Raw genomic sequence first — 24,491 nt, forward strand, 5'->3', positions numbered from 1 at the left:
GTCCGTAAACTGAAATTTCACCGTTTTGACCAGTCAGGTCTAAACAACTTTGGAAATTCCTTTTTCCACTAAATAGTATTAACAGATACAACTTTGGTTTTAATGTATTAGTAAATGATGACTTTAACATGAACCAGGATTAATAAATGCTTTAGATGTATTTTTCATTCATGTTAGTTCATGTTAACTGATGTAATTAAATAATGTTAATAAATGGAACCCTTATTGTAAAGTCTCAAATAAACGCAGTTTTAACAAGTCACATCCTACTGTTTTATGTAAGAATATGTGTAGCAAAATTCATTTAAATGGCAATGCAATATGTAAAATGTTGATGTATTTCTGTATTTAAATTTACATTTTCCCATACATATGTGCAAAATGTAATGCAAAATGAAAATTCAATTATACCATTTACATGAGCCATTTACTATAGTTTTAATATGCAAATTAAAAAAATATTTTAATGCTTTATAAGTTGCAAAATTAAAATTGTATTACCCAAATTGATTAGATATGTTGAACATGTCCAAGCAAAAAACTGTAGCAAAATTATAATTTAAATGCCATTTTTCCTGAATGTATTTAGACTTACGGGTAGGACACTTGGGACTGCATTTTCATTGTGATACCGTGAGATAATTATAGCAAAATGCAATGTGAATTTCAAATGCATTCTGAGCCAAAGGTGCAGCAAAAGGGTAGCAAAAATGATTTAAATGTCTTTTATTTTTCTTAAATGCATTGACACGTACACTTAAGATGTTTCAATTGCATTTTCATTAAATACCCAGCGATAATGTAATTTAAGACAATGTGAATTTGAAAATGCATTCCGAGCCAATCATGCCCCCAACCTGTCAATCATTACATCAAGGCGGGGCTAATCAAAATAACCAAAAAAATTAAAAAAATCCCCATTGACCAAAAGCTTTTCACCTGCCTCAACATCTCACTGTTTTTACACTCCTATTGATGCACATAAGCAAAAATACATGTTAAATCCAATCAAATCCAATAATACATTTTAATTTTGCAACTTATAAAGCATTAAAATCTTTTTAATTTACATATTAAAACTAGTGTTGGAAATGTCAAATGTAAATTATATAATTTAATTTTCATTTTCATTTTGCAATAAACGTCACACAAAATAATGCAAAAACATAAATCTAAATAAATAAAAAAATTCATATCTAACAAAATGCTTCCATAACCACAGGGGTAAAAGGCTTACATTTGAAAGCTAAATATACTACAAAACTGTTTTAGCGTTCTTATAAAATGCAGAATAATAATAATAACAAATACAACAAACCAACCCCAATTTTTTTTTTGATCATTGTGAAGCCACAGAGCCCCTAATAGGATACTGTGATGAAGAAAAAAAAAAAAAAAAAAAAAAAACAAGATATTATATTTGTAAAATAAATATTTTAACAGAATACATTCACAGAACTATTGCCACCTCATATTTTCATCAATTTTTTTTTGTGAGTGTATGTATAATTTTCCTCACATTTCATTTTTTTTTTAACCATTATCATGTCCTTTAATGGGCCCTGTACAAACAAGCCTTGAAGGCATAGTTCACATAAAGAATTTGAATTCTGTCATTTTCTCACCCTCATGTCGTTCCAAACCTGTATTGACGTTCTTTTTTCTCCTCAACACAAAAGAAGATATTTGTAAGAACAGTTAATACAAATGAAAGTCAGTGGGGTTCAAAACAACACTGGACCCTATTGACTTTTATTGCACACATACCAACCACCATTTTCCAAAATATTAGCTTTTGTGTTCTGCAGAAGAAAGAAAATCATAGAGGTTTGTAACAATACAATGGTGAGTAAATGTTGACAGAGTTTTCATTTGTTTGGGTTGTAGTGACTGTGTTTTGTCTTTGCGCGGCAGTGTCGTCTAACCCTCGTAATGCAGACAGGGACAACAAAATTGAGTTTATGTTGAGTGAAAATGGCAGGAAACACAAAGAGGTCTTAACTAATTTTCCCACCCTGCCTCTCATCACACACAAAGCCTCGATCTCAGACAAGCAGTCATCACCCCTCTGTCCACAATGGCATCCACCCACCACAAATCAGAGAGAGAGAGAGAGAATAAGAGGGTGAGGAAAGGACAGAAGGAGAAGAATAGATGGACTGGAAGAGAGAGTGATAAAAATGGCATCCCTCTGGAAAAAAGAAAGACAATGGGGAATATGATTAGGAAAGAAGGAGGGAGAATTATGAGGGTGAGAACGAGGGATTCTGACCGGGTTGGCACGAGAAGTTGGATCCCGTTTAAACAATGAGAGAGAGACGTCAGTCGAATGTTGTTTCTCATTGAGAGTTTGAGCGATGAGCCAGGTCATCACATCTCTCCACCTCATCCATCATTTCCCTCAAACAAACGAGTGCAGCGTGCATTCTTGCCTCCCTCCTCTGCCTTTCAGCCGCTTTTCTCTCTCTCTCTCTCAGATTCTCTCTGGCTGTGGGACAGTGGATCTGTGTGAGAGCGATGACCGGGGATCAGACTCGCGCTGTGTCCGTCTGGCAGTGTGTGTGAACCAGATTTTTATGTGTCTCGGTGTGAAATAATACGAGTGGGTGTGTGAGAGAGCAGCTATCAAAAGAGTTTTATTCTGTCTTCAGAAATGTGTGTGTCTGCTGCACACTGAGTATCTGTGTGAGAACATCTTCTTTACACCAGCATATTTCGGTCTCTAATTCAGAGACATAATTATGGAAAAAGCACAATATCTATAAAAACCAAGAAAAACAAAATACAAATTGTATGAGAAAATTAAGTATATATTCAGTATCCTAATGTAGTGCAAAAAAATTTAAAAATATTTTATTACTGTAATAAACTTGTGATAGTATTTATTGCACCAACTAAATTTACTTAGCACATTTGTGTATAATGTAGCAAAAAAAATCTGTGCCTGCACAATTGTAATTATTAAAATAAGTGGAATTTGAGACCTTTTTCATGACAATGAGTTATAATTATAGTCATATATTGTCAAAGATTTTTTTTTATATTAAAATCAGCATAAAGTAGCTTTAGTACAATAAATACTAATGTAAAATATACTATTTTAATATAATAATATTTAAAGTACTATTTAAATACTATAAATATATTTTTTTATTGTCTTGAAAAACAAATCTTATTAAAGAAAAAAAAAAAAAAATTGCACCTGCACAATATAACCATAATTATTGAAATAATGGGAATTTAAGAATTTGAATTATAATAATTATGGTCATATACTGTGTGGACATTAGAACCAGCATTAATTAAATTTAGTACAATACTTAATACTGTTATAATGCAAGTAATCTTAGTCCTTATTTTCTATATGCAAAATACAATTTATATATAAATATTTTCTTTTACTTTTGGGTTGGAATATGACCTTAAAATTTCTTTTGTTAGAGTCACCCTAAGACAAACAGAGACAGAGCCGGTTTGAGAGTGCACAGTCTGCCCACATAGGAGATTTTTTTTTTTATTTCTCAGTAACTCCTCCCACAGTATTGAATTATAATGCAATACAGTTACATTGTAGAAAGCATTAAAACAGAAGTACCTCAACTCACTGATTACTTTTAAAAATGGGATTATAAACATCGACAAAAAAACAAACAAAGTGAAATAGGAAAGATCTGGTCCTTCACCTCGTGAGGATAAACAAAATCTGGCATTTCTCCTAGGTTTGGCACAAGAAATCAACATGGACCCAAACGTCACACAAGCTTGCAGACAACCATAGAAAATGTCAGGTACAGCTTGGACCAATCATGCGTTTTATGAAGAAATAATATCAGCTGTTTTTATTCTTCTTTCCTTTTTTTCCTCTATTTTCTCTTTTTTTTAATATTTTACAGTTGAATCAATAAATTGTCATACAAAAAAACCTAAGTAATATCTATATCATTTACCAGTTTTATTAGAAGTATAAGCTGTGATGGTACGTTTAATACTATCTGGCATTCAGACATTTCTACAAACCCCAGAAGAGTCTCTTCCCCAAAAATTTTCAGTGAGAAATTCTTCATTTCAACACAAGGGGGCGCATGAGAGCAGTGCTATTCAGTAAACAAACTACAGTTTGCAGAGAAATAAATACAACTTTCAAGATACACAGCAATAACATTGAGATAAAAGAAAGACAAAAACAAAGCAACAAACGACAAGGGGGAAAAAATAAACACAAGGAACCCATGATTGTCTATAAATGAAAGACACACGAGGATGGTGTAGCTAAAGACTAGCATTCAGGCTATTTAGTGGTATCGTTCGCCAACTAATGGAAAAAGTTACCATGGAAATGATAAAATGCCCTTAACGCGAGTTCTACAGATTCAATTCTTAAACTAGTTTTTCAATTTAGAAAAAAATTCTCTTTTTACTCTTCCAACGTAAAAAAGAAACTAACTAAAAAGAGCAGGTTTCGCACAAACTGGCGGGAAAGTGGGTTGAAGATAATGCAGTGCTTTCATTGGACAGAACTTGAAAATAGTCACTGTCTCGCTCCTTACACCTATTTTTTTCTTTTTTACAAGCAGCGTCAGTGAGAGGTCTAAAGGTCACACCTTTTATCTTTTTACGTTTTCAAATTCACAAACTCCTGGAGAATATCTTAAAGGAGAAACACTAACCCCACGATCCCTCGCATACGTTTGTAAACTTGTACGTTTCTGTACAAGACTTAAAAGAATGTTTGAAAAACACATGGTTGATTTGCGTGTCTGTATTTGCGTTTATTTGTGTTTGCGTGTGTGATTCTAAAGATATTTACAGGCCGGTAAGCGGTTGTGCCTGAATAGTCTGCGATCACATTTGTCTTGTGGAAGACTCATTTGTTACTTGTAGTAATCATCGGTTTTAGCGGACAAAACTCACGAACATGACACCAACGTTTCATTAGCAATCTCAAAAACTGTTCACCAGCTGCCACTGCTGTGCAAAACACTGGAACTTGACAATAAATACAATTATTATTACGTCTTACTACTATTGTCATCATCGTCTTCATCATCACCATCAAAATTACTGACACTATTGTCATTCCTACAAATCAATAAGTCAATCAAGCAGTCAGTCAATCATTTGTTGATGTATGTGGGACAGTAAGCTGCTATGCACAGGATCTGGGTGTGTGTGTGGTGGAAGTGAATGAGGATTTGGGCACTTGTGCAGGCGTGAGTGTGGACCAGGGACTCTGGCGGTAGTCTAAAACAATGTTAAGTTAGGTCACATGGTACATGGGCGTGTCATACGTGACTGAGAGACTGAATGGCGCTGGGTTCTGCAGCGCGGGCCAAGCTGTGCCACATCGGGGCATTATGGGTAGACGAATGGAGTGGATCCTTATCAGCTAGGGACAGCATCATAGCATATGCCTAAAAAAGGAGAGATTTACAGTTACAAATACACCAACTATATTCATAGAAAATTCATTTGAGAAAAAAGTATATATTAATAATATTAATGATGCTATTATTATTGTCATTGATAATAATTAATAAGACCATTAATGAAACAATAAAATAATGTTAATTTTAGTACACAAATTGTATTCGTGGAAAATGTGTTACTTGTTTTTATTAATTGTTATTAATAGGAACAATTTATTTACAAATAATAGCAGCAATAATAGCAATAAAAACAATAAAATAAAATAGTAATTCTATAAGTAAATTATTTAAAGGAAAATTTTCATTACTGTTAATTAATTGTTACTAATTTATATTAATAATAACACCAAAATAAAATATTAATGATCAAATAAATTGTTTATAAATTTTTTTTAAATATTAATTTAACATTTAATATTTTAAATAATTTTCATTAATAATGTTGTTATTAATATCAATTAATAAGACAATTAATAAAATTATGTTAATTATAAAACAAACTATCATGGACATTTTGATAACTGTTATTATTAAAAATACTTTATCTGCTACTACTACTAATTACTGTTGTTTTTATTATTATTAACAACACTAAAATAAAAATATTAGTATTTAAATTAATAATTTATTTTTTTAAAAATATTGTAAAAATGAATATTATTTTTCTGAATTTACATTATTTTTAAATGATAGTTTTAATTTTGTGCTTTGTAAGGTTATACCTGTGATTTAGATTTCCTGTATAGAGGCTGCTTGATGCCCTCTTGCAGGTGGGCGGGGCCAAAGCTAGTGACATCACTGTCGCTGAGGTCGCCGTCCTCCATACTAAAGTGACGGATGTGATCCAGCGTGGAGAAACTGCTGTGATCTTCATCGTCCTCTTCCTCATTAAACCTGCAAATAATGCAGAGATTCGTTTTAGAAGATTAATTTACATCCACAAAATAAATGCATATAAACAAGTATTTTATCCGCATACCTTTGTGGCGAGGATTTGCTGTTCATCTCCAGATCATCTGGTCCCTCGAAATCGATGTCATCATTTATGTCGTGATCCAGACTGCTGGGCACGCCATCCTCACTGGGTTTCCTGGCACTGTCGCTATGCTCCGCCTCCTCTTCCTCTGCTCCGAGCTCCTCCCCTTCTTCTTCATCCAGGTCACGTGACCCCTTACCAGGCAGGGCTTTGTCGCCATCAAAATGACTGCCGTTCAGCCTACGAAGAACAAAGAGAATCGTTAGTAATGACATTATGCAGGCATGGATTTTTGACTGATATGCCGATCCTTGATTACAGAAAGAAAATCATTTAGCGCTGAAACCAAGTTGTGTTTGCCTCAAAAAAATAAACCATCTTAAAAAGCAGAACCACATGCCCACGCTTTCTAAATGAGAGGAAATGCTCAGAGAAAGAAGGCGAGTGTGTTGGAGAAAGAGACTGTTTGTCATCAGTTACGAGGGCCCCTGGTTGGCAGAAACGAGCCGCCCATCGGCAGGGCACTTAAGACAGCAGGCCCCTACACTTCCTCTCACTTACATTCAGCTCTCGCTCTCTCTCACTCAAACAGCTCACATCTCCTCTTTCCCTAGTTTATTTTCTTCTTTATCTCCAATTCATCTAATAGGCCAAATATTTAGCTGACAGCCCATTTGGTGAGTGAACAGAAAAAGCAGCCAAAGAAGCCATCTACCCAAACACACACACACAAACAAACAAAAATCACACACACACACAAAAAAACACACACACACACACACACACACACACACACACACACACACACACACACACACACACACACACACACACAAATATACGCCAGCCAAAGGAGCCATATTAAGGCTGATTCACTCGTTTTGTCCCGATTCTACTATTTCCTCAACTTAAAATAGCAACTTCCCATCTGAAGTTTAAAAACAGAGAGGGAAAAATTACAAATACAGAGAGGATGAGAAAATACAAGACTGTCTGTACAGATGTGCAATGAAAATCTATCTATCTATCTATCTATCTATCTATCTATCTATCTATCTATCTATCTATCTATCTATCTATCTATCTATCCCATCCATCCATCCATCCATCCATCCATCCATCCATCCATCCATCCATCCATCCATCCATCCATCCATCCATCCATCCAGTGTTGGGGAGTAACTAGTTACATGTAATTGAATTATGTTATTTAATTAAAAAATAAATGGGTTACACTTTATTTTAAGGTTTCTTTGTTACAGTGTAATTATACATTTAATTACTGAGTAATATTAATGAACTAGATGTACTTTCTATATGGTAAGGTTATGGTTAGGATTAGGGTTTGGCTTAGGGTTACTTATGTAATGTAATTATGCATAATTAATTGTTATAATAATAGTAAGTACATGTAACGTTTAACAAGTGCACCTTAAAATAAAGTGTTACCAAAAAATGTAAATGTAATCTGTTTCAGTTACTGAGAAAAATGTGAAATTAAATTACAGTTACTTCTAAACACATAATAGGACTTATTTGATAACTGTTTTATTTCCTGTTTGGGTTTGTGTATGCTTTATATTTTAAATGAACTGTTTTTCCAGGATATTGTTGGATGCCAGTGTTTCCTGTCGTAGTTATGCAAAGATTTAGGGGAAGTCGTGGCCTAGTGGTTAGAGAGTTTGACTCCTAACCCTAAAGTTGTGGGTTCGAGTCTTGGGCCGGCAAGACTGAGGTGCCCTTGAGCAAGGCACCGAACCCCCAACTGCTCCCCTGTTGGGTTGAACCTGCCTGGTTTGAAAAATTTAGAAATATAATCAAAAAGTAATCAGTTACATTACTTTAATAAAGTAATTAAAATAGTTACAATACTTGTAACATGTTATCTGTAACTTATTACATTTTCAGAGTAACCTTCCCAACACTGCATATAATCTATCCATCTGTCTAAACATCCATTCATGCATCTATCCATGTTCTTACAGTGCATCAACAATCTTCATAAGAAATCTGGGACTAAGTTGATACTTAAGTGAAACATAACTTGAGAACTCCATTGTGTTTTTGAGCAATACGGTTTCATCTCTCACCTCCATGCATTTCATTTACATCTACATCTCCGTTCTTCCTTTCAGATTAGTGTAAAGTCGCAGGGTTGACCATATAAAGCTCTTTTCACATGTCTGATAATCCCCGAAATCACCTTCTCTCATCACTCCACACCCCGCTAATACCGCGAGAGAGGGAACGAGAGAACGAAAGAAGCAGCGATGGCGTGATGATGAAAACAGATCACTAATTAGAGAGAGCTGTGGTAATTTGTGGAGGATAAAGTATCTATCAGGAGCAGTCACTCTGACAGGAAACATTCAGCGACCTCTGACCTCCTCTCCCACACCTACTTCCTGTTCACAAACACATGTTGGGACCAGATGTGGGACGCGCACAAACACACACACAGCCGATGTTGTAATGACTCTAGGATCCTTAAGTGAAACAATGAAGAAATCAAAAAACAAAAGCATGTAAGATCTTTATCTGTCACACACACACACGGATGACCAGGTCAAACATTTAAACCGTCATCCAACCTGATGATCACTGCTGGGAAATGATCCGCGATAATTATCATATGCAGATGGCAAAATTCATGTATGCGCACGCAGCCAAAAGTCAACAGCGCTCTGCACGCGCTCGCAATCGGCCAATCAGTAATCACGTCTTGCTGGAGACCTGCCCTAATCTTTGCTCTTAAAAACCGCAGGCGACAGACTAATGATTAACAACCGTACAGAATATATGTACGCACACAGATACATTCACATGTGCGCTTAATACACACTGTGATACCGGTCCGCTCCTTTCATGTGATGCTATTCACTCAGAGGTGAGGGTTAATGAATAAGGCATGAGAAGTGTTGTGTTCAGTAATGTTTGTGTATAATAACCTCCAATCTGCCTGAGGCAACTAGCGCCAACTGATGACTGACAGCCTAATGGACACTCTGCTTGCGTGTGAGTTTGCGTGTGTGCGTGAGCCCACACATGACTGGGAGTAATGTGAATATCTCAGATTTTACATAGAAACTCAATCCGTGGACTTTGGACATACATTGATTTGATAGACAGACAGATAGATAGAAAAATAAATATAAAAAAATTATTAAGTGATTAAATTGTTTTATTTAAAAAAATAAAACTATATAAAATTTTATATATTAATAAATATATATTAAATTATATATTAAATAATAGTAATCTAATAAAATATAATACAATTTAAATATAAAACATTATAATTTGATAGAAGGACAGAAAATTATGAGATGGACCGAGAACCCATGTGAAGATTTATTCGAACCTGTTTGTAAAAGCTCAATGTTTGAACATACATCATTAACCACTAAGCCAAGGCTCTGATGATGAGTGAGCTGTTTTACCACCAAAAAGTTGGATTTTGTGTACGAACAGTGTATTTATTAGTGTAAATGAGGAAGAAGATAGTGTTTACCCTTCCTCGGAGTGTGACGGAGAAGTGGCGTTCCGTGCCGTGTTACTGATGAAGTTTCGTATTTCGTTAAAATACGAGTCCTCCTTGTCCTCCAAGATGGCACTGCCACTGTCCAGCTCTGAACGGGGCGACGACATTGCTGTGCCTACACATGTTTGTATATTTTAGGTGTATTAATGTAAGTATCAAATAACCAACATCTGCTAATAAGGTTATTTACAAATGCTAAAAATTAAAATGGGTGTTTTTTTTTTTCTTTTTTTTTTTTTATAGGTGTGTATATGTGTATGGATACCTGATAAATTACCGTTCTCGTGCTTTTTGAGGTGCCGGTCCAGGTTGGTTTGTTGCCCGAAGCAGCGGTCACAAAGATGGCATTTGAAGGGTTTCTCTTTGTTATGGATGTTACGGATGTGACGCTGAAGATTCGACGAAATACTGAACGAACGATCGCAGTACTTACATCTGCGGACACACAGACACATATGAACATAATTAGACCATACAGTATTTACAATATACAGACACGAGAAATCAAACTCTCTCGTGTTATCCGTCTCGCACACATACGCAGGGTCCTAAACACATGATTGAGTGGTCATGAACTCTGTGTCTCTAATCTTTGGCCAACTCAGTAACACTCAAACTCTCTCGTCCACATCCTCCCTCTGTTCTGAAAATGACTGCATGTGCCAAGTCTCTTCACGCAGAATTATCCGTATGATTACGTGATCATATCTTCCCCTCCACCGTAGAGTTGTGTGCTAAACTGCGTCTCCCAGGAACCTGTTATCTCTCCCTCTCTCTCCATCTCGCCCCCCTCCGAATGCAACAGAAAAAACTGAAATTAAATTGCAGTTAAAGGCTGATCACCGGCTCGTTTAAAGTGCTGCCAGCACGAGGAGATTGAGGCTATCTGGAAAGTAACACAGCCCTGTACAAACCTCCCCTGTGGTCAGACGGACCACAAACGCAGTGTGTGCGCACACCTTTTTCTGTGCAATATTTTAAAACCCCCTGAAAGAGTCTGAACCCCAAACACGGGCCTAATTACCCAGCTGCCTTTGCTGGCCTGCAGCTGTACGCCACTCATCACCTCCATTATTCATACACACTTCCTTCAGTCTCCCTGTATGTCTGTCCTATAACTGTGTAATATCAAATAAGGAAAAAAAACTGTATCTGCTTATATAATGGTTGCATTCAATGAAATACTTCCATAAACAACAACAATTTATGGAAACATTATGGACATGGGATTTATAAAATAGTGGCAGTGCAAATACAATAACTAATGTTCGAAAAGTTCTTTTATTAATGATAATCACAGTAAAGAATTCTTCTGCCAATGGTTTGTGCATTAATACGAAATACAACTGATGTGCTACAATGCTGAGTATGTGAATAATTGATTACATCAGACAGTACACATTAGTGTACAGTATATGTGTGAGGGAGTGTCACCTGTAAGGTTGCTCTCCTGTATGTGTCCGTAGATGTCTTGTAAGGTTGGCTGAGCGTGGGAATATCTTGCCACAGTATCTATAGGGGAAGGAAACAGATCTCCAGGAACAATACTCAGCAATACACACACACACACATTTCCCAAAAACACCCTGCATTCCACATTCAGTGCTGTCATCACTCATTAAACATCAAACAAATGTTTACTTAAACATCTTAATAATGAAACAACAAAAGCAAACAAAAGTTATTTATGAATATCACTTATTATACTTTAGTTTATCTTAATTAAGAGTGTCACAGTATACAAATATAGTTATTACCAATAACTGTAATATTTATAAAATTAAATACTGATATTGTGTTCCAGGTATCACGATAATTGCGTTATCAAAGATTGTTTTGGCCGTGATAATCGTGTAGCGAAAATCTGATGACAGCCCTGATCACACATACTGAACCAATTGACTATAAACTGTTTACTGTATGATTTTTTGTTTGTTATTCTAATTTGTTTAAATTGTTTGATTAGTTCTTATACAATTTGTTTTGTTTGTTTACTTTAAATATTTTTTTAGATTCCTTTGTTTAGTTACTATACAATTTGCTTTAGGCTTGTTCGTTTACTTACTGCATTATCATTTTTTATTTATTTATTTTTGTTGTAGTTACTAAACAAATTGCCTAGTTTTGGTTGTTTACTTACTATATTATCTTTTGTTTTTAGATTTGTTTGTTTAGATACTTTACAATTTGCTTAGTTTTGGTTGTATTCTTATTATTTTTTTTAGGTTTATTCGTTTATATACTATAACATTTTGTTAGTTTTGTTTGTTTACTTGCTATATATTGTTCTTAGATTTGATGCTATGCACTTTTCTTAGTTTAGTTTTTTAATTACTATATATATATATATATATATATATATATATATATAAATTTGTTAGTTTAGTTCTTTTATCATTTGTTTTGTTTGTTTCACTCATGGTTTTTAAAAAGTAGATAATTCAAGTATTTTTAAAAAGAGTGTTCATTGGCATTGTTACCTGCAGGTGTAGCGCTCTTTGCCTTTGCGTAACAGTGTCTCAGGAAGGGTGGTGGGCGGAGCCCGGAAGTCGAACATGGAGGGAATGGAACGCATGATGTCACCGCCGTCTGGCTTCAAAGAGCTGAAGGATTCTAGCTTTTCGGCCATGTTTTCAATCGCTGACATCTGCGAGAGATAGAGAAAAGTTTTATTACCTCGCTGTGAGGTCTTTAAAGACACACGTCCCCACTGTGTTACTCGCATTTATTGACGTGGAGTTGCATTCTACCACAGATGTGCAGGGCAAAACGCCGACCCTGAACTTTCACTCTCGGATAACAGTGTGAAATGCTTTCGCTGATTTGTAATGTCCAATTTTGGCGCACAAACTCAAGTAACAATGCACGTTATAAAATGGACCACACATGTGCACACACACAGAGATTCATGCGGATAAGGACCGCTGCCAATTTACTAATTAAGCCTAACAGTTGCTTTCATCAGAAATGGACACACTCTCAAAGGGAATAGAGCTACATGTGTGCGTCAGCCAGAGAATGAGAACAACATAAGGCCCGTGTGTGTGTGTGTGTGTATGTGTGTGTGTGAGGCGTGCTGAAGAGCAGGAGTGATTCATGTCCTATGTTGGCCATAAAGCATTCAGTGCACAATATGAGCAGACAGCACATTCGTCAATATGAAAGATGTTGACATTACTGATCAAGGCTGAGACAGCAGTAATAATGATATCATAGGAAGGAGAGGGAGGGGACAGAGCTGGGGGAGGAAGGGCCGGGGGTCCCTGTAGGCGAGCGGGCCTATCAACCGCAGCGCAACAGTGAGGGCTTTCAGAAAGCAGAGTGGATTTGCATTATTTCATGTGTGTATTGAATTTTCCCCTTTTCTTGTTTCGGGTTTTGGTGACAAATCAGTCCTGATTCACAGTGAAGGACATACACGATACACACACACGGAAATGCATACATAAACACAAAGAAATGTCTGTGTCCTTCTGCAGAAGATATTAGAGAAGTTTTAAGAAACAAAAACAGCAATAGAGAGTCAATGGGAACTTGTGCTGAAGTCTCAAACTGCGCTCATACTTTCTGTATCCCAATCCAAATCAAAGATCTCAAAATAAACTCAAACATTTCTCATCAAGTTCTTTCTAGCCCATATAATCTGTTCTGTTATGTGGTTAAGAACAAAATATTCACAAATGGTTGTTGACATACAAGTAAACTGAATGTGGATGAGAATTTGATGAGAAAATTTGATGAGTTCATAGCAGAAAGATCTTTGACTTTATTCTGCAGATATCAGATGTTTAGCAGTGTTTTTCAAAGAAAGAAAGAAAGAAAGAAAGAAGGGATACATCTTTAAATTTACAAGTATTATGTGAAAGGAGAGGACAAAGAAATGGGCACAGAAAGAGAGAGAGAGAGAAAGATCGACACAACATAATTCAGACATTTGATGAGGAATGACAGCTGGGAGTTAAAGTTCTCCTCTGAGAGGATGTGAAATGTCAGAGCTGTTCGATTAGGGATACCCCAACTCTCTCTCCCAATCTCCATAAATCACAGACAGAGAGAAGGAGGGAGAGATGGACAGAGATAGAGAGAAGTGTTTCCAACTCAACAAAACAATCATTTTTCACTTATCTGCCTGACCACTAAACCACAACATCTATAAGCCTTTTTAAAACATTTATCTCATTATCTAAATGAGAACACAAAATACTCTCTCTATACATGCAGTCATATGTATTCTGTCATAATATATATATATATATATATATATATATATATATATATATAATATGAACACAATTAAATTGTCAACATGGGAATATCTATATATGCACAATGAGATTGAATGCAGACCAAATGGAGACTTCTGCTCACATTTCCTACTTCTATGTTTTAGCTCCAGAGAAAAATACACCAGTAATTTCATGTGACTACAATATCTCAAACTGTCCTCAGATTTGCCAAAACAGCAAAGCGTGCAATTAAAAGTCAGTTTTAATGAGGTCAAATTTTTCTCATCACATACGTCCAAGACCAAATGATTTGTACTATGCTATCAAAATTAGTTTTATAGCTCTGTGATCTTACTGCATGTCAACAATTGGCTCATTTGTGTCTATTTTTATTCCTCCCAAGGAATTTTAGGAGAAACATCTGAGAAACGAAGTTACATGAATCATAACTCATTAAGTCTTCTGAGCTATAAAAGCGCAATAAAACATTCCTCCGGGCCAGAGGTTTTGTCCACAAAGTATGTCTAGGTCAAAAATACACACACACACTCAATCACACACACAAATTTTATAGCCAGTTTGATTGGTACTTGGAAGTCTAAACATATTACCATAGATTGGTATCTCTATGATTGCTGTAACAACTAAGTCCAAAGAAATCTGTGATCGGCAGCGATTGGACTTCCTGGATCGCTAAGTAGCCTTCACCCTCTCTGTGGTAGGGCAGCTGTTGAGTTACCCATTCTCAGTAGTGTGTGTCTGAGAGGGCCTTCATTAGCAAGAGCTTTTTCAATTGTTGATCTTATCAGGGTACCAGATGTCTCGGGTTGGAAACCCCCTTGTGCTATCACACACACACTCAGAGCGGGTCCCAGAGAGACTGTTACCCCTCCAGTGATGCGATGCCGTTCGGGAGTGTCGCCACCCCAAATCAGAGCCGTGGTCTGTTACTCTCTCTGTGTAAATAATCACGCTCACACACACTGACTGCATTATCAGGGGTAGCCATCAGAAATAACAACTGTTCTGTCTGGTTAACACACACACACTGGCACACAAGAGTAGAGACATGCGTGCACCAAATGACACATGAATTCAAAAGACATTTCTTCAATGTTTAACCAGAGAGCATTTCATTTGAAAGCTAGTTGTGTGTTTTTATATTATTTAGAAAATCAAATGTGCTGTTTTATGGAACTAAGATCCAAAGAATGAATCAATCAGTCATCATGCATTGAACAGATCACGCAAAAAGTGTAAAAGGGCGGATGTTTACTGACTAAACATGGATCTTCTCTGAATGGAAATGACTTTGGACCAGATTTACTTTAACTGTTTTAGGTGCGATTTGGTCCATGCATTTGTTTGTTTGAGCCATGCATTTCATCTAGCATGTCATGCTAATAGTGAACTGCATTGTGGGTACATGTGTATTGCAGAAGTTAGGGGTGTGTGTGTGTGTGTGTGTGTGTGTGTGTGTGTGTGTGTGTGTGTGTGTGTGTGTGAAGAGCATGGAAGTATTAAGCATGTGAGCGTGTGTTTGTGTGTGTGTGTGTGGTGAAAGCACATGAATGACTCGGTTTGGAGTAACTTACCCATGTTCTCTGATCAGGCATGCGAAACTGGGGGCAGGACAGAAGGGAAACAGCAAATCAAAATCAAGAATCAGATTGATCATGTGTGATTATGCAATGTGATGTTTATTAAAGGTTAACGTCCCACACTTGATTGACTGATTTTATTTTATGTTATGCAGTATTTTTATCTAATTTTTGTACTACCATTTTTCTAGGGTTATGGAAGGAAAATTTGTGGAAAAAAAATTGATCAACTGTATTTTTAATTGATTGATAATTATTTATCTTCAATTATTATACAGATTAAAAAAATAAAAACTAATATTTAATATAATAAAATGTGAATGTTATTAAACTATTTTTTTTTTTCCCTACAATCCACTTGATCTCCCTATGTCTGAATTGTTCTCCACTGTCTAGCATCACACTAATACAGTAGATTTAAAACTGCATTTCCCATAATACATCTGTGCTGTTAATAGCATTCCTGGTGCTGATTAGAGAGTCCAGTGAGCATAGTGCAACAAAGTGGATGCTGATAGGTCACCTCGTTAGGCAGTGTGTCAGGGACATGTGGATATTATCTTGCGCAGACACAAAGCTTACACAGGGAATAAATCAGGCCAATGAAACAGCCCATAAAAAACTGTCCTGAAACAGCCAATAAAACACTACACCAGTGAGCGTCTAGGAGTGTGTTTCAAGGTCTATATGTGTACCAGACATGTGTGTATGGGTTTATATGAGAACTATGTATTATTTTTACAGAATACTGATAGTGAACACACAATGACATAAAGCAGACAGGTTACTTAATACACGCTAATGAGACACTCAAGCACAAAACCACACACTTACACTCTGAAAAAATCACTCATTCCAGATGCACAAATCACATAAATCAAAAAGATTTACAATAAACACACACACACACACTTATTCAAATCCATCCAGGGATATGGGACAGATTCTGGCAATTTAACTGGCTATCATATTATGACATCATAATCAAAGACACCCACAGAGAGACGTGTCAGAAAAAAAACTCCCACCCTGTCTGAATCTCACATCTGAACCTGATTACTCAGTAAAAGAACCACACGGAGGGACATGGGAGTCGCTATGCTAATGCTAAAACACTAGGGCCCTGTAAAGCTACTGCCAACATACTGTAGCTATTACGTCAATACTAACGTCACAAGGAGTTATTCTGTCAATAGTAGAAATTGCATTCAATGGGACAAGTAATGTTATGTCAGCATTTAAAACTGCTTTGAATTTGGTTTATGTGCTGAACTTATTTTGAAGCAGCTGTAAGCAGTTTCCGCACCATGAGTGGCACTAAACCAAATTAGTTTATTGCAAAAATAATCATGTTGTTGTGTGAGTAAAGTAAGATGTGTGACAATTCTGTACACCACCTTTTTGTACCAATGGTGGGAACTACAAAAGAAAGCTTTCAAACTGGTCATGCAGTAGTTTTATTTGCATTTGAGTCTGGAACAGCTTGCATGAACACTGACTGCAGAAGCATAGAAAGAGGCAATTCAAAGTAGGCTAATGATTTGTGCAGGACTGTAGGGACTAGGTGATAAAATTAAATGGAGTTAGCAGTGGGAAAATATTCTGACGAATCTCACCTGTGGGTGGAAGAGAAATCCAGGAGCCGGCCGCATATACTTGTCCTTGAGGACTTCGAAAGGATCGTTCATCTTTCTCTTCTCAACCCTGCTGATGTTAAACTTCTATCAGTTCTCATGGTAAGTTTAACAAAACTAAGTTTATTACATTATGCTAAGAGAGTAGGAAGGGCATGTGATTGACAGTACCTGTAAATGGGATCCATGAAGAAAGGTGTAGGTCTTGCGTGTTGGAGGGACGGGTCGGCCTTGGGTGGCCCTGGTTCCACCCTCTCCTCTCCAAAGACAGGGTTCTTTTTTAACTCCTCCCCTCTTACACCCTTTCCTCGACTTCGTCCACCGAGACTCAGGTCCAGCGGTTGATCCTGATTGACTGATTGTACATGTGAGGCTTCCGGTTTCAAAGAGGCGCAAGTAGCGGCAAGATGTTCTTCCTTCCGTTTGGTGGTGAGGTCAAAAGGTGATTCAGCGTTCCTTCCCTGAAGTTTTTTACCCTCAACCGGAGGGCTTTCTGGCTCCCTTTTGTGGCCTGGAGGTCTAAGTTGCTCCCTTTCTGGGAAAGGATAGACTGATGGAGAGAAGGCGGGGAAGAAAGACAGAGGGAACATGGAAGGGTATGGCAATGCCCCAACTTTTTTATCTTGCAGGCCTGCAAGTCCAGTGGAACCAAAGTATTTTTCAGCAATGGAGGCAATTGCCTTGATCGAGTCATTAACGGCACCGGAAACAGCCGTTTGCTCGTCCAAAGATGGCGGGAGGAGCCCCGGCACAGGGAAGTCTTTTCCGTTATTGGTGTTGCTACTACTACTAGAGCTGACAAGAGTTGGGCTTTGGGCATCTTTGAACCCACTGGACTTCCTTTTCGGGCCTTTCCCGTTCTCCCGCACTCGCACCCGTTCCCGGTCGCTTTCTGCTTCGCTGTCCAACTCTGAACCTGAAGTGCTTTCCAGCTCACTCCCGCTTGGAGTGCTGACGTCATCCAGATCACTACTCTCCGACTGGTCGCTCATCTTCCCGCCATGCCTTGGTTTGGAGACGGATCCTTCCCTTTGATGCTCCACACTCTCGCTCTCCCCATTGAACGAATCCTTGCGTAAACTCTTCAAGAGGTCATGTGACCCAGAGATGGGTGAAGACAGCAGCGGACTCTTTCGTAGTTCACCGCTCGGAGGGCCATTAATAGGTGACGTGGATGGGATTAGAGGGGGCCGGTGGTAAAGTCCTGATGGGAAAAGTCCTGGAAAACTGAATGGGAATGCCGGAGGGGCTGCTGGGAATGTCAGCCCACCATGGTGCCGGTTCGCCCCGAAATAGTCTGCTAAACCAGGACTCCCATGGCTCATTCCAGCCAGTGCGGATTTGTCCAGGCCAGGGGTGCCAGGGAGCGCCATACCCTGGGCAAACAACCCTCCCGCGGCAGCAGCAAAATGGTTTTTACCCTCGCAGAAGCGCCGATGCTTGTTTAGGGACGACGTGGTGCTAAACATCTGGCCGCAGTCTTTGCACTTGATCTGAGTGCGACAGTCTGCGTGCATGCGCTTGTGGCGGCACAGATTGGAGAACTGCGTGTAAGATTTGTGGCAGACCTCACCTAGAGACAGTGAGACATGGACATATGGCGTAAATGGATGGTCAGTTTAGGCATGCCACGCACACATTCATTCACAAAACAAGCAAAAATGCAGGATAAGCAAGAATGGCAGACAAAAGAATGCAATGTCAAACGCAGGTGCACACACACACATACACACAGACAAGGACATTACAATGGCTCTATTTTAAGCGTGAGAAGGAAACAGATTTGAATGAATCCTCTCCCGCAGGTCCGTTCCCATGGACCAAGCGACGTCTCTGTCTATCATACACACACACAGACATCTCACATCATTACACACTGTTCAGTCGTCAAACAACATTCTTAAAACTCATGATGAATCCTAAACTCTTGCTGTCAATGTCACTGCACACACACTCCGTCCTCACAGCAGTGTATACAGTTAAATCCCTAACGCACACTCTGAAAGTGATAAAAGCACCCTATACATTACCAGTCTAACACCTCTAGTGTGAAACAGAGCCTTTTAACCACTCGCATTTCTCATCCTAATCACATATTCTATTGCAAACGGGATGTTTTCAGAATTTATGGAATCTAGTGGGTGGTTTTGCTAATCCCTGTCGGATTGCATGAGGTGTGAGGTGTGGAATTAGAGGATGTTCTACCATGATGTGTGTTTATAGAGTCAGTCACTCAAACAGACTAATCAAGAGATGGGATGTAAATATTAGTGCAGAGTAAAAGGACGACTTAAAGACAGGATAGACAGGAATGATAGTCATTATTACTTGTTACAAACCTAAATGACCTCTTTCTTCTGTGGAACACAAATAATATATTCTGAAGAACTCTTTTTGTCAGTGGGGTTTAAATCAACACTGGACCCCATATGACTTTTATTGTATGGACACTGTATATTTTACATTTGCTTTTGAAATGCTTTCAGTTTTGGAACAACACAAGGGTGAGTAAATGACGGAGTTTTTGGTGGGTTTTTCTGTTCACACACATACATTCAGGAAGCACAGCAGACACACACACACACACACACACACACACACACACACACACACACACACACACATCGCTTATATAATTGTGAACAACTGGACACACTCGGATGAACAGGTGTGAAATTTGGGGCGTGTGTGAGGAAAGATCTGTGGGCACTTCAGAGTGCTGTGTTTTGTCAGGTCTTAATAAACCGTAAAGAAATATTATAAACACATTCCGCAGTGGTGAACAGCCAGTAGTAAAATGAATGTGTATGAGTGTTTGTGTAAAAGGGAGATTTTCTCTTTTAGTTTAGAATAATTAACAATATTTTTGTCAATGTTTGTTTCAGTAATAAGTCCAGAATAAAGTACATGAACACACACACAAACAAAGACACGAGTGAGTTTATGGCTCTGTTTCAAAACCTAGTGAGCTACCTCACTGTATACTGTATTATAAGGGATCATTCTAACCGAGATGAAACCTCATACTGTAAGTGACTAATTTAGAATGCTGAAACTGTTTACAATTTGACCGAATTATATTTTAACAACACTTTTCAGTATTGAATTGAAATGTATGTTAACAAATGATAAAAGTAAGACTCAATAAGGCTCACTTGATTACAGAGCGTATATTTTCCTGTGTATGCATCAAAGTGCATGTGTGTGGTGTAGTTTGGTGTATGTGTGTTGTTGCGAGGTCATTAAGTGTTGTTAGCTGTGCTTGTTCAAATGCTGATTGCTGTAAATGGCTGTGTGTTAGTCTCTGTATGAGTCGGCCTGCATGTGGTAGTGATTTTCCTGGAATGGCCTGAGTTAGCAAGCTAGTTACTGTCTGATATGTGGTGGCGGTGGGGGTCTACACGAGCTGTGTGGGATCAGCACTTCGAAGGTCAATGCATGAAGTTCAATCGTGCAAAGTTCAGAGGGCGCAGTATGATTTTAGACATTTAAATCGTTATGAGGGGCAAGTGAGCTCTTTATGCAGGATGAGATTAAGAATTGAAGTCATTCGCATATGAGGTTTGAGGTCAGAGGTCATGCATTGAAATTGAGAGTGCAGAGGTGGTGTACTGACATGCATTGTAGGATAAAGTGAGCGTTCCAAAAGACTGATAGGATTATAAGAACATGATTATGTCGGTATGTACTGTATTATATTGTCAGTAACATTTACTCTAGATTTGACCGAGAATCAGATGTTGGAAATCATCACCGACCACAGCACAAATGAAGTGTACACATGGACAGAGACAGCACACTTACAAACACAAACATGCACAGTCAATAAATACAGTATATCAAACATAACAGCCTGTAAAAAAAGCAGTTTTTGGTTATAGCAAATAAACACAGGATAACACATTTTTTAAATGAAGTATTAATATATAAATTCAATATTAATATTAATTAATATTAACATTAATTAGACACAAATAATAATAAACAATTACACACTAATATTAATAATACTACTAATATCAATATAATTTTCAGTTATTGCTCCTTAGTACCTCATGTTAAAGACAACATGAAATCAAAAATGACCCTATTTTATTTCTTAACACATATTCCAGTTCTTACTGTGCGTGATTTATTAGTGCACCTATTTATATATATAAAAAAATCTCTGTAACAACAAAAGGATGCTCTCTGACTGCCACTTTTCCCAATCCAATAAATTCCAGCTCAATACAAAAGTATTTTCTCTGCCTGAATATTCAGTTTTTTTTGTGAAACGTGTCACATTTTAGAAGTAAAATGGGTTGTAAATGCTGTTTCATGTTGACTTTAAAAAGTGCAAGATAGGGATTATAGACCGATTTGAAATGAACATAAGTGCTGGATAACCCAGGCCAGCTGGAGAGCTCCACCAGTCTTTCAAAAACAGATAAAAAAAAACAAATCCATTTATGTATATTCATTTGTGGATTCAAAGCTAGTTACAGTGCATCGAAGGTATACTTGTCTTTAAATACCAGTTGAGGCACCCATCTAGAATCAAAAATTCAAAATTTGGCGGGAATTTCAAAAGGATGCTGGAGCTCTCCAGCTCTGCGGTGTGGTGTTCAGAGTAGAAAGCATGCAGACTTACATATGAAGGGTCTGAGTGACTTACATATGAAGGGCTTGACGGAAGAGTGGATGTGTTTGTGTTGTTTAAGGCCCGAGGAGGTGGCGAAGGTCTTGCCGCAGTCGGGGCAGGCGTGAGCTCTCGCCCCTACATGCTGAGAGCGAATGTGCCTCTGCAAGTTACTGGGGTCTGTGAACACCTGCTGGGTAAAGAGAGAGATATAGGGACAAAGTTTACATACACAGCCTATAGACAGCAGGAATCATATTGGAGTGGATCTCATCAAAGTGGCAATCGAAAGTACAAGAACTGATTATTGTACAAAAGTAAACAAAAACGTTATTGTAAACAAATACTGACATCTATAGGTTCATGCTTATGAATTTGCTGTAACCGGACATAAAACCTTTGAAATCAACAACAAAAAATGTTCTCCACTTTTATGATAAGGCTATTTATTTTGCTATCAACATTATATATGATTATATACTGTATTTAGTTGCTTTTTATTAATTGCATTTAAAACACTTTTTTTCTATGGTGGAATTATTGTCGAGTTTGAGGTAACAGAAGGTGTGGTCCAGTAAAAGATGCCTGTTTTTGCACGTCTTTTCTAATGTCTGGACTCTACCTTTGAGCAGTTTTCACATTCATAATGCTTGCCGCTGTCATGTGACATCTGGTGGCGAATCAGGTTTGATTTCCAGTTGAAGGCCTTCGGACACTGATCACATTTATATTCCCTCTCATCGGAGTGAGATAGAGAGTGAGCGTCCAGACTAAGGCAGACAGAAAAAGAAGAGAATTATTAGATTTGAGTGTGTTTTGGTAGAAGCATGTATAAAATAAAATAAAAAGCAGTTTTAAAATAAAATACAACAAAACAAAATAGCAGTGTTTTAATACAAAATAAAACAAAACAGCAGTTTTAAAATAAAATAAAATGAAATAGCAGTGTTTTAAAATAAAACAAAATAAAACAGCAGTTTTAAAACAAAACAAAACAAAACAAAAAACAAAGCAAAAACAAAACAAACAAAAAACAAACAAAACAATGCAAAACGAAACAAAAAAAGAAACAAACAAAAAACAAAACAAAACAAAACAAAACAAAACAAAACAAAACAAAACAAAACAAAACAAAACAAAAAACAACACAACACAGCAATGTTCTAACCTCTGGGCATCAGGAAAGACCTGCTCACACTCCTTACACTCCTGTGGGGAGTGGGGTAAGTTCAGGGGGTGAGTGTGTAAGTGCAGCGGGTCAAGCTCAGGATCGTCCACGGCGCTGGCCAGACCCTGCTTAGACAGCTTGAAGCCAGAGGAAGGCGGGGTACCGCAAGCATGCTTCTGATGGTCCAAAAGCTCCGAACCAGACTCAAAGTTCAGGTCACAGTCCTCACAACGGTATTGACGCTCCTCTGCAGGACAACAGAATGAGTGAGTTAACAAGTGAGCGAGTTTGTGTGTGTTTATGTGCGTTTGAGTGCAAACTCACCGTGTATGTCTGGAGCCATGGTCTCACATGAAAAATCCTCAGCCTTCATGAACAGTAAGAGTTCCTCACCTGGCTGGACCTCTCGGACCACACGGTAAAAGATCTAGAGAGAGAGAGAGAGAGAGACAGATGTTTAACATGGGACAATACTGATACACTACTGTTTAATGTTTTCGTTTTTTTTTAAAGAAAATATATTCAGCAAGGACGCATTCAATTGATCACCAAATGTTAGAACGATCTGTCTTTTCAGGAGCATGTGAAATATAAAAAATGATTTCAAATGACAATACATTTTGATGGACAAACAATGATGGGAACCTGAGCTCGAGCGTGTGTGTGTTTGAAAGAGACGGTGTTAAAGAATCCGAATGGAGACCTATCTGTTTGACACACACACACACTTCCTGCGTGAACACAATAGGTAGTGGGAGAAACAGTTGTGTTATTTGGATGGTGTTATTTTTGGCAAGCCTTGAAGGCATTAGACGGCTCACTTCCTGTTCAGTCTGGTGGTGACATTTGAGCATTCTTATTAGAAATGTCACACAATCAGACAGACACGTACAAAAACTCCTGATAATATGATAAAGGCAACAGAGAGGTGGAGACCTCTTGGAAATGCCATGGTCATTATGTGTGTGTGTGTGTGTGTGTGTGTGTGTGTGTGTGTGTGTGTACAAGACCCAGCAGGCCGCAGGGGACACGGAGGGACTGAGTCCTGCTCTATTGTTTAAAAGGAGAATACAGGGAACTAGCAGGACCCTCAAGACAACATGAGAACGGAGTCTCTCTCACACACTTTCACGGCCCGTCTACCCCTTCTGGTGCCTTCCTGCAGATCTCTGATATCTTGTACTTGTAATGTCACAGCCGACCCTCTTTCTGTGACTGTGTGTGTGTTTTTATCGCACACACTCACGCACAAAGACAGGGAGCAAAGGGTCACAATAATATTGTGAGTACGAGACAAA

General features: G+C 37.8%; 1 protein-coding gene across 15 annotated transcripts in view; it reads right to left on the bottom strand.

Annotated features, from left to right (window-relative positions):
* Positions 1-3,473: 3,473 nt before the first annotated feature.
* The window catches only part of mecom (MDS1 and EVI1 complex locus), a 157,293-nt gene continuing 136,275 nt past the window's right edge, over positions 3,474-24,491 (bottom strand). For 2 of the 15 annotated variants that reach the window (XM_042739872.1, XM_042739887.1), the window contains 14 exons: positions 23,518-23,620; positions 23,194-23,440; positions 22,648-22,795; positions 22,038-22,218; positions 17,576-18,977; positions 17,387-17,477; positions 15,765-15,791; positions 12,424-12,590; positions 11,378-11,455; positions 10,209-10,378; positions 9,914-10,058; positions 6,406-6,642; positions 6,149-6,320; positions 3,474-5,411 (listed from right to left, as the gene is read on the bottom strand). In XM_042739872.1, coding sequence (XP_042595806.1) covers positions 5,283-5,411; positions 6,149-6,320; positions 6,406-6,642; positions 9,914-10,058; positions 10,209-10,378; positions 11,378-11,455; positions 12,424-12,590; positions 15,765-15,791; positions 17,387-17,477; positions 17,576-18,977; positions 22,038-22,218; positions 22,648-22,795; positions 23,194-23,440; positions 23,518-23,620 — 3,297 coding nt within the window. In that variant the 3' untranslated portion in view covers positions 3,474-5,282. The remainder of the gene's footprint in view (positions 5,412-6,148; positions 6,321-6,405; positions 6,643-9,913; positions 10,059-10,208; positions 10,379-11,377; positions 11,456-12,423; positions 12,591-15,764; positions 15,792-17,386; positions 17,478-17,575; positions 18,978-22,037; positions 22,219-22,647; positions 22,796-23,193; positions 23,441-23,517; positions 23,621-24,491) is intronic. The other 13 variants (XM_042739882.1, XM_042739880.1, XM_042739874.1 and 10 more) reach the window with 13 other exon arrangements.

The sequence above is a fragment of the Cyprinus carpio genome, chromosome B15 (assembly GCF_018340385.1).
Source record: "Cyprinus carpio isolate SPL01 chromosome B15, ASM1834038v1, whole genome shotgun sequence".
NCBI lineage: Eukaryota > Metazoa > Chordata > Actinopteri > Cypriniformes > Cyprinidae > Cyprinus > Cyprinus carpio.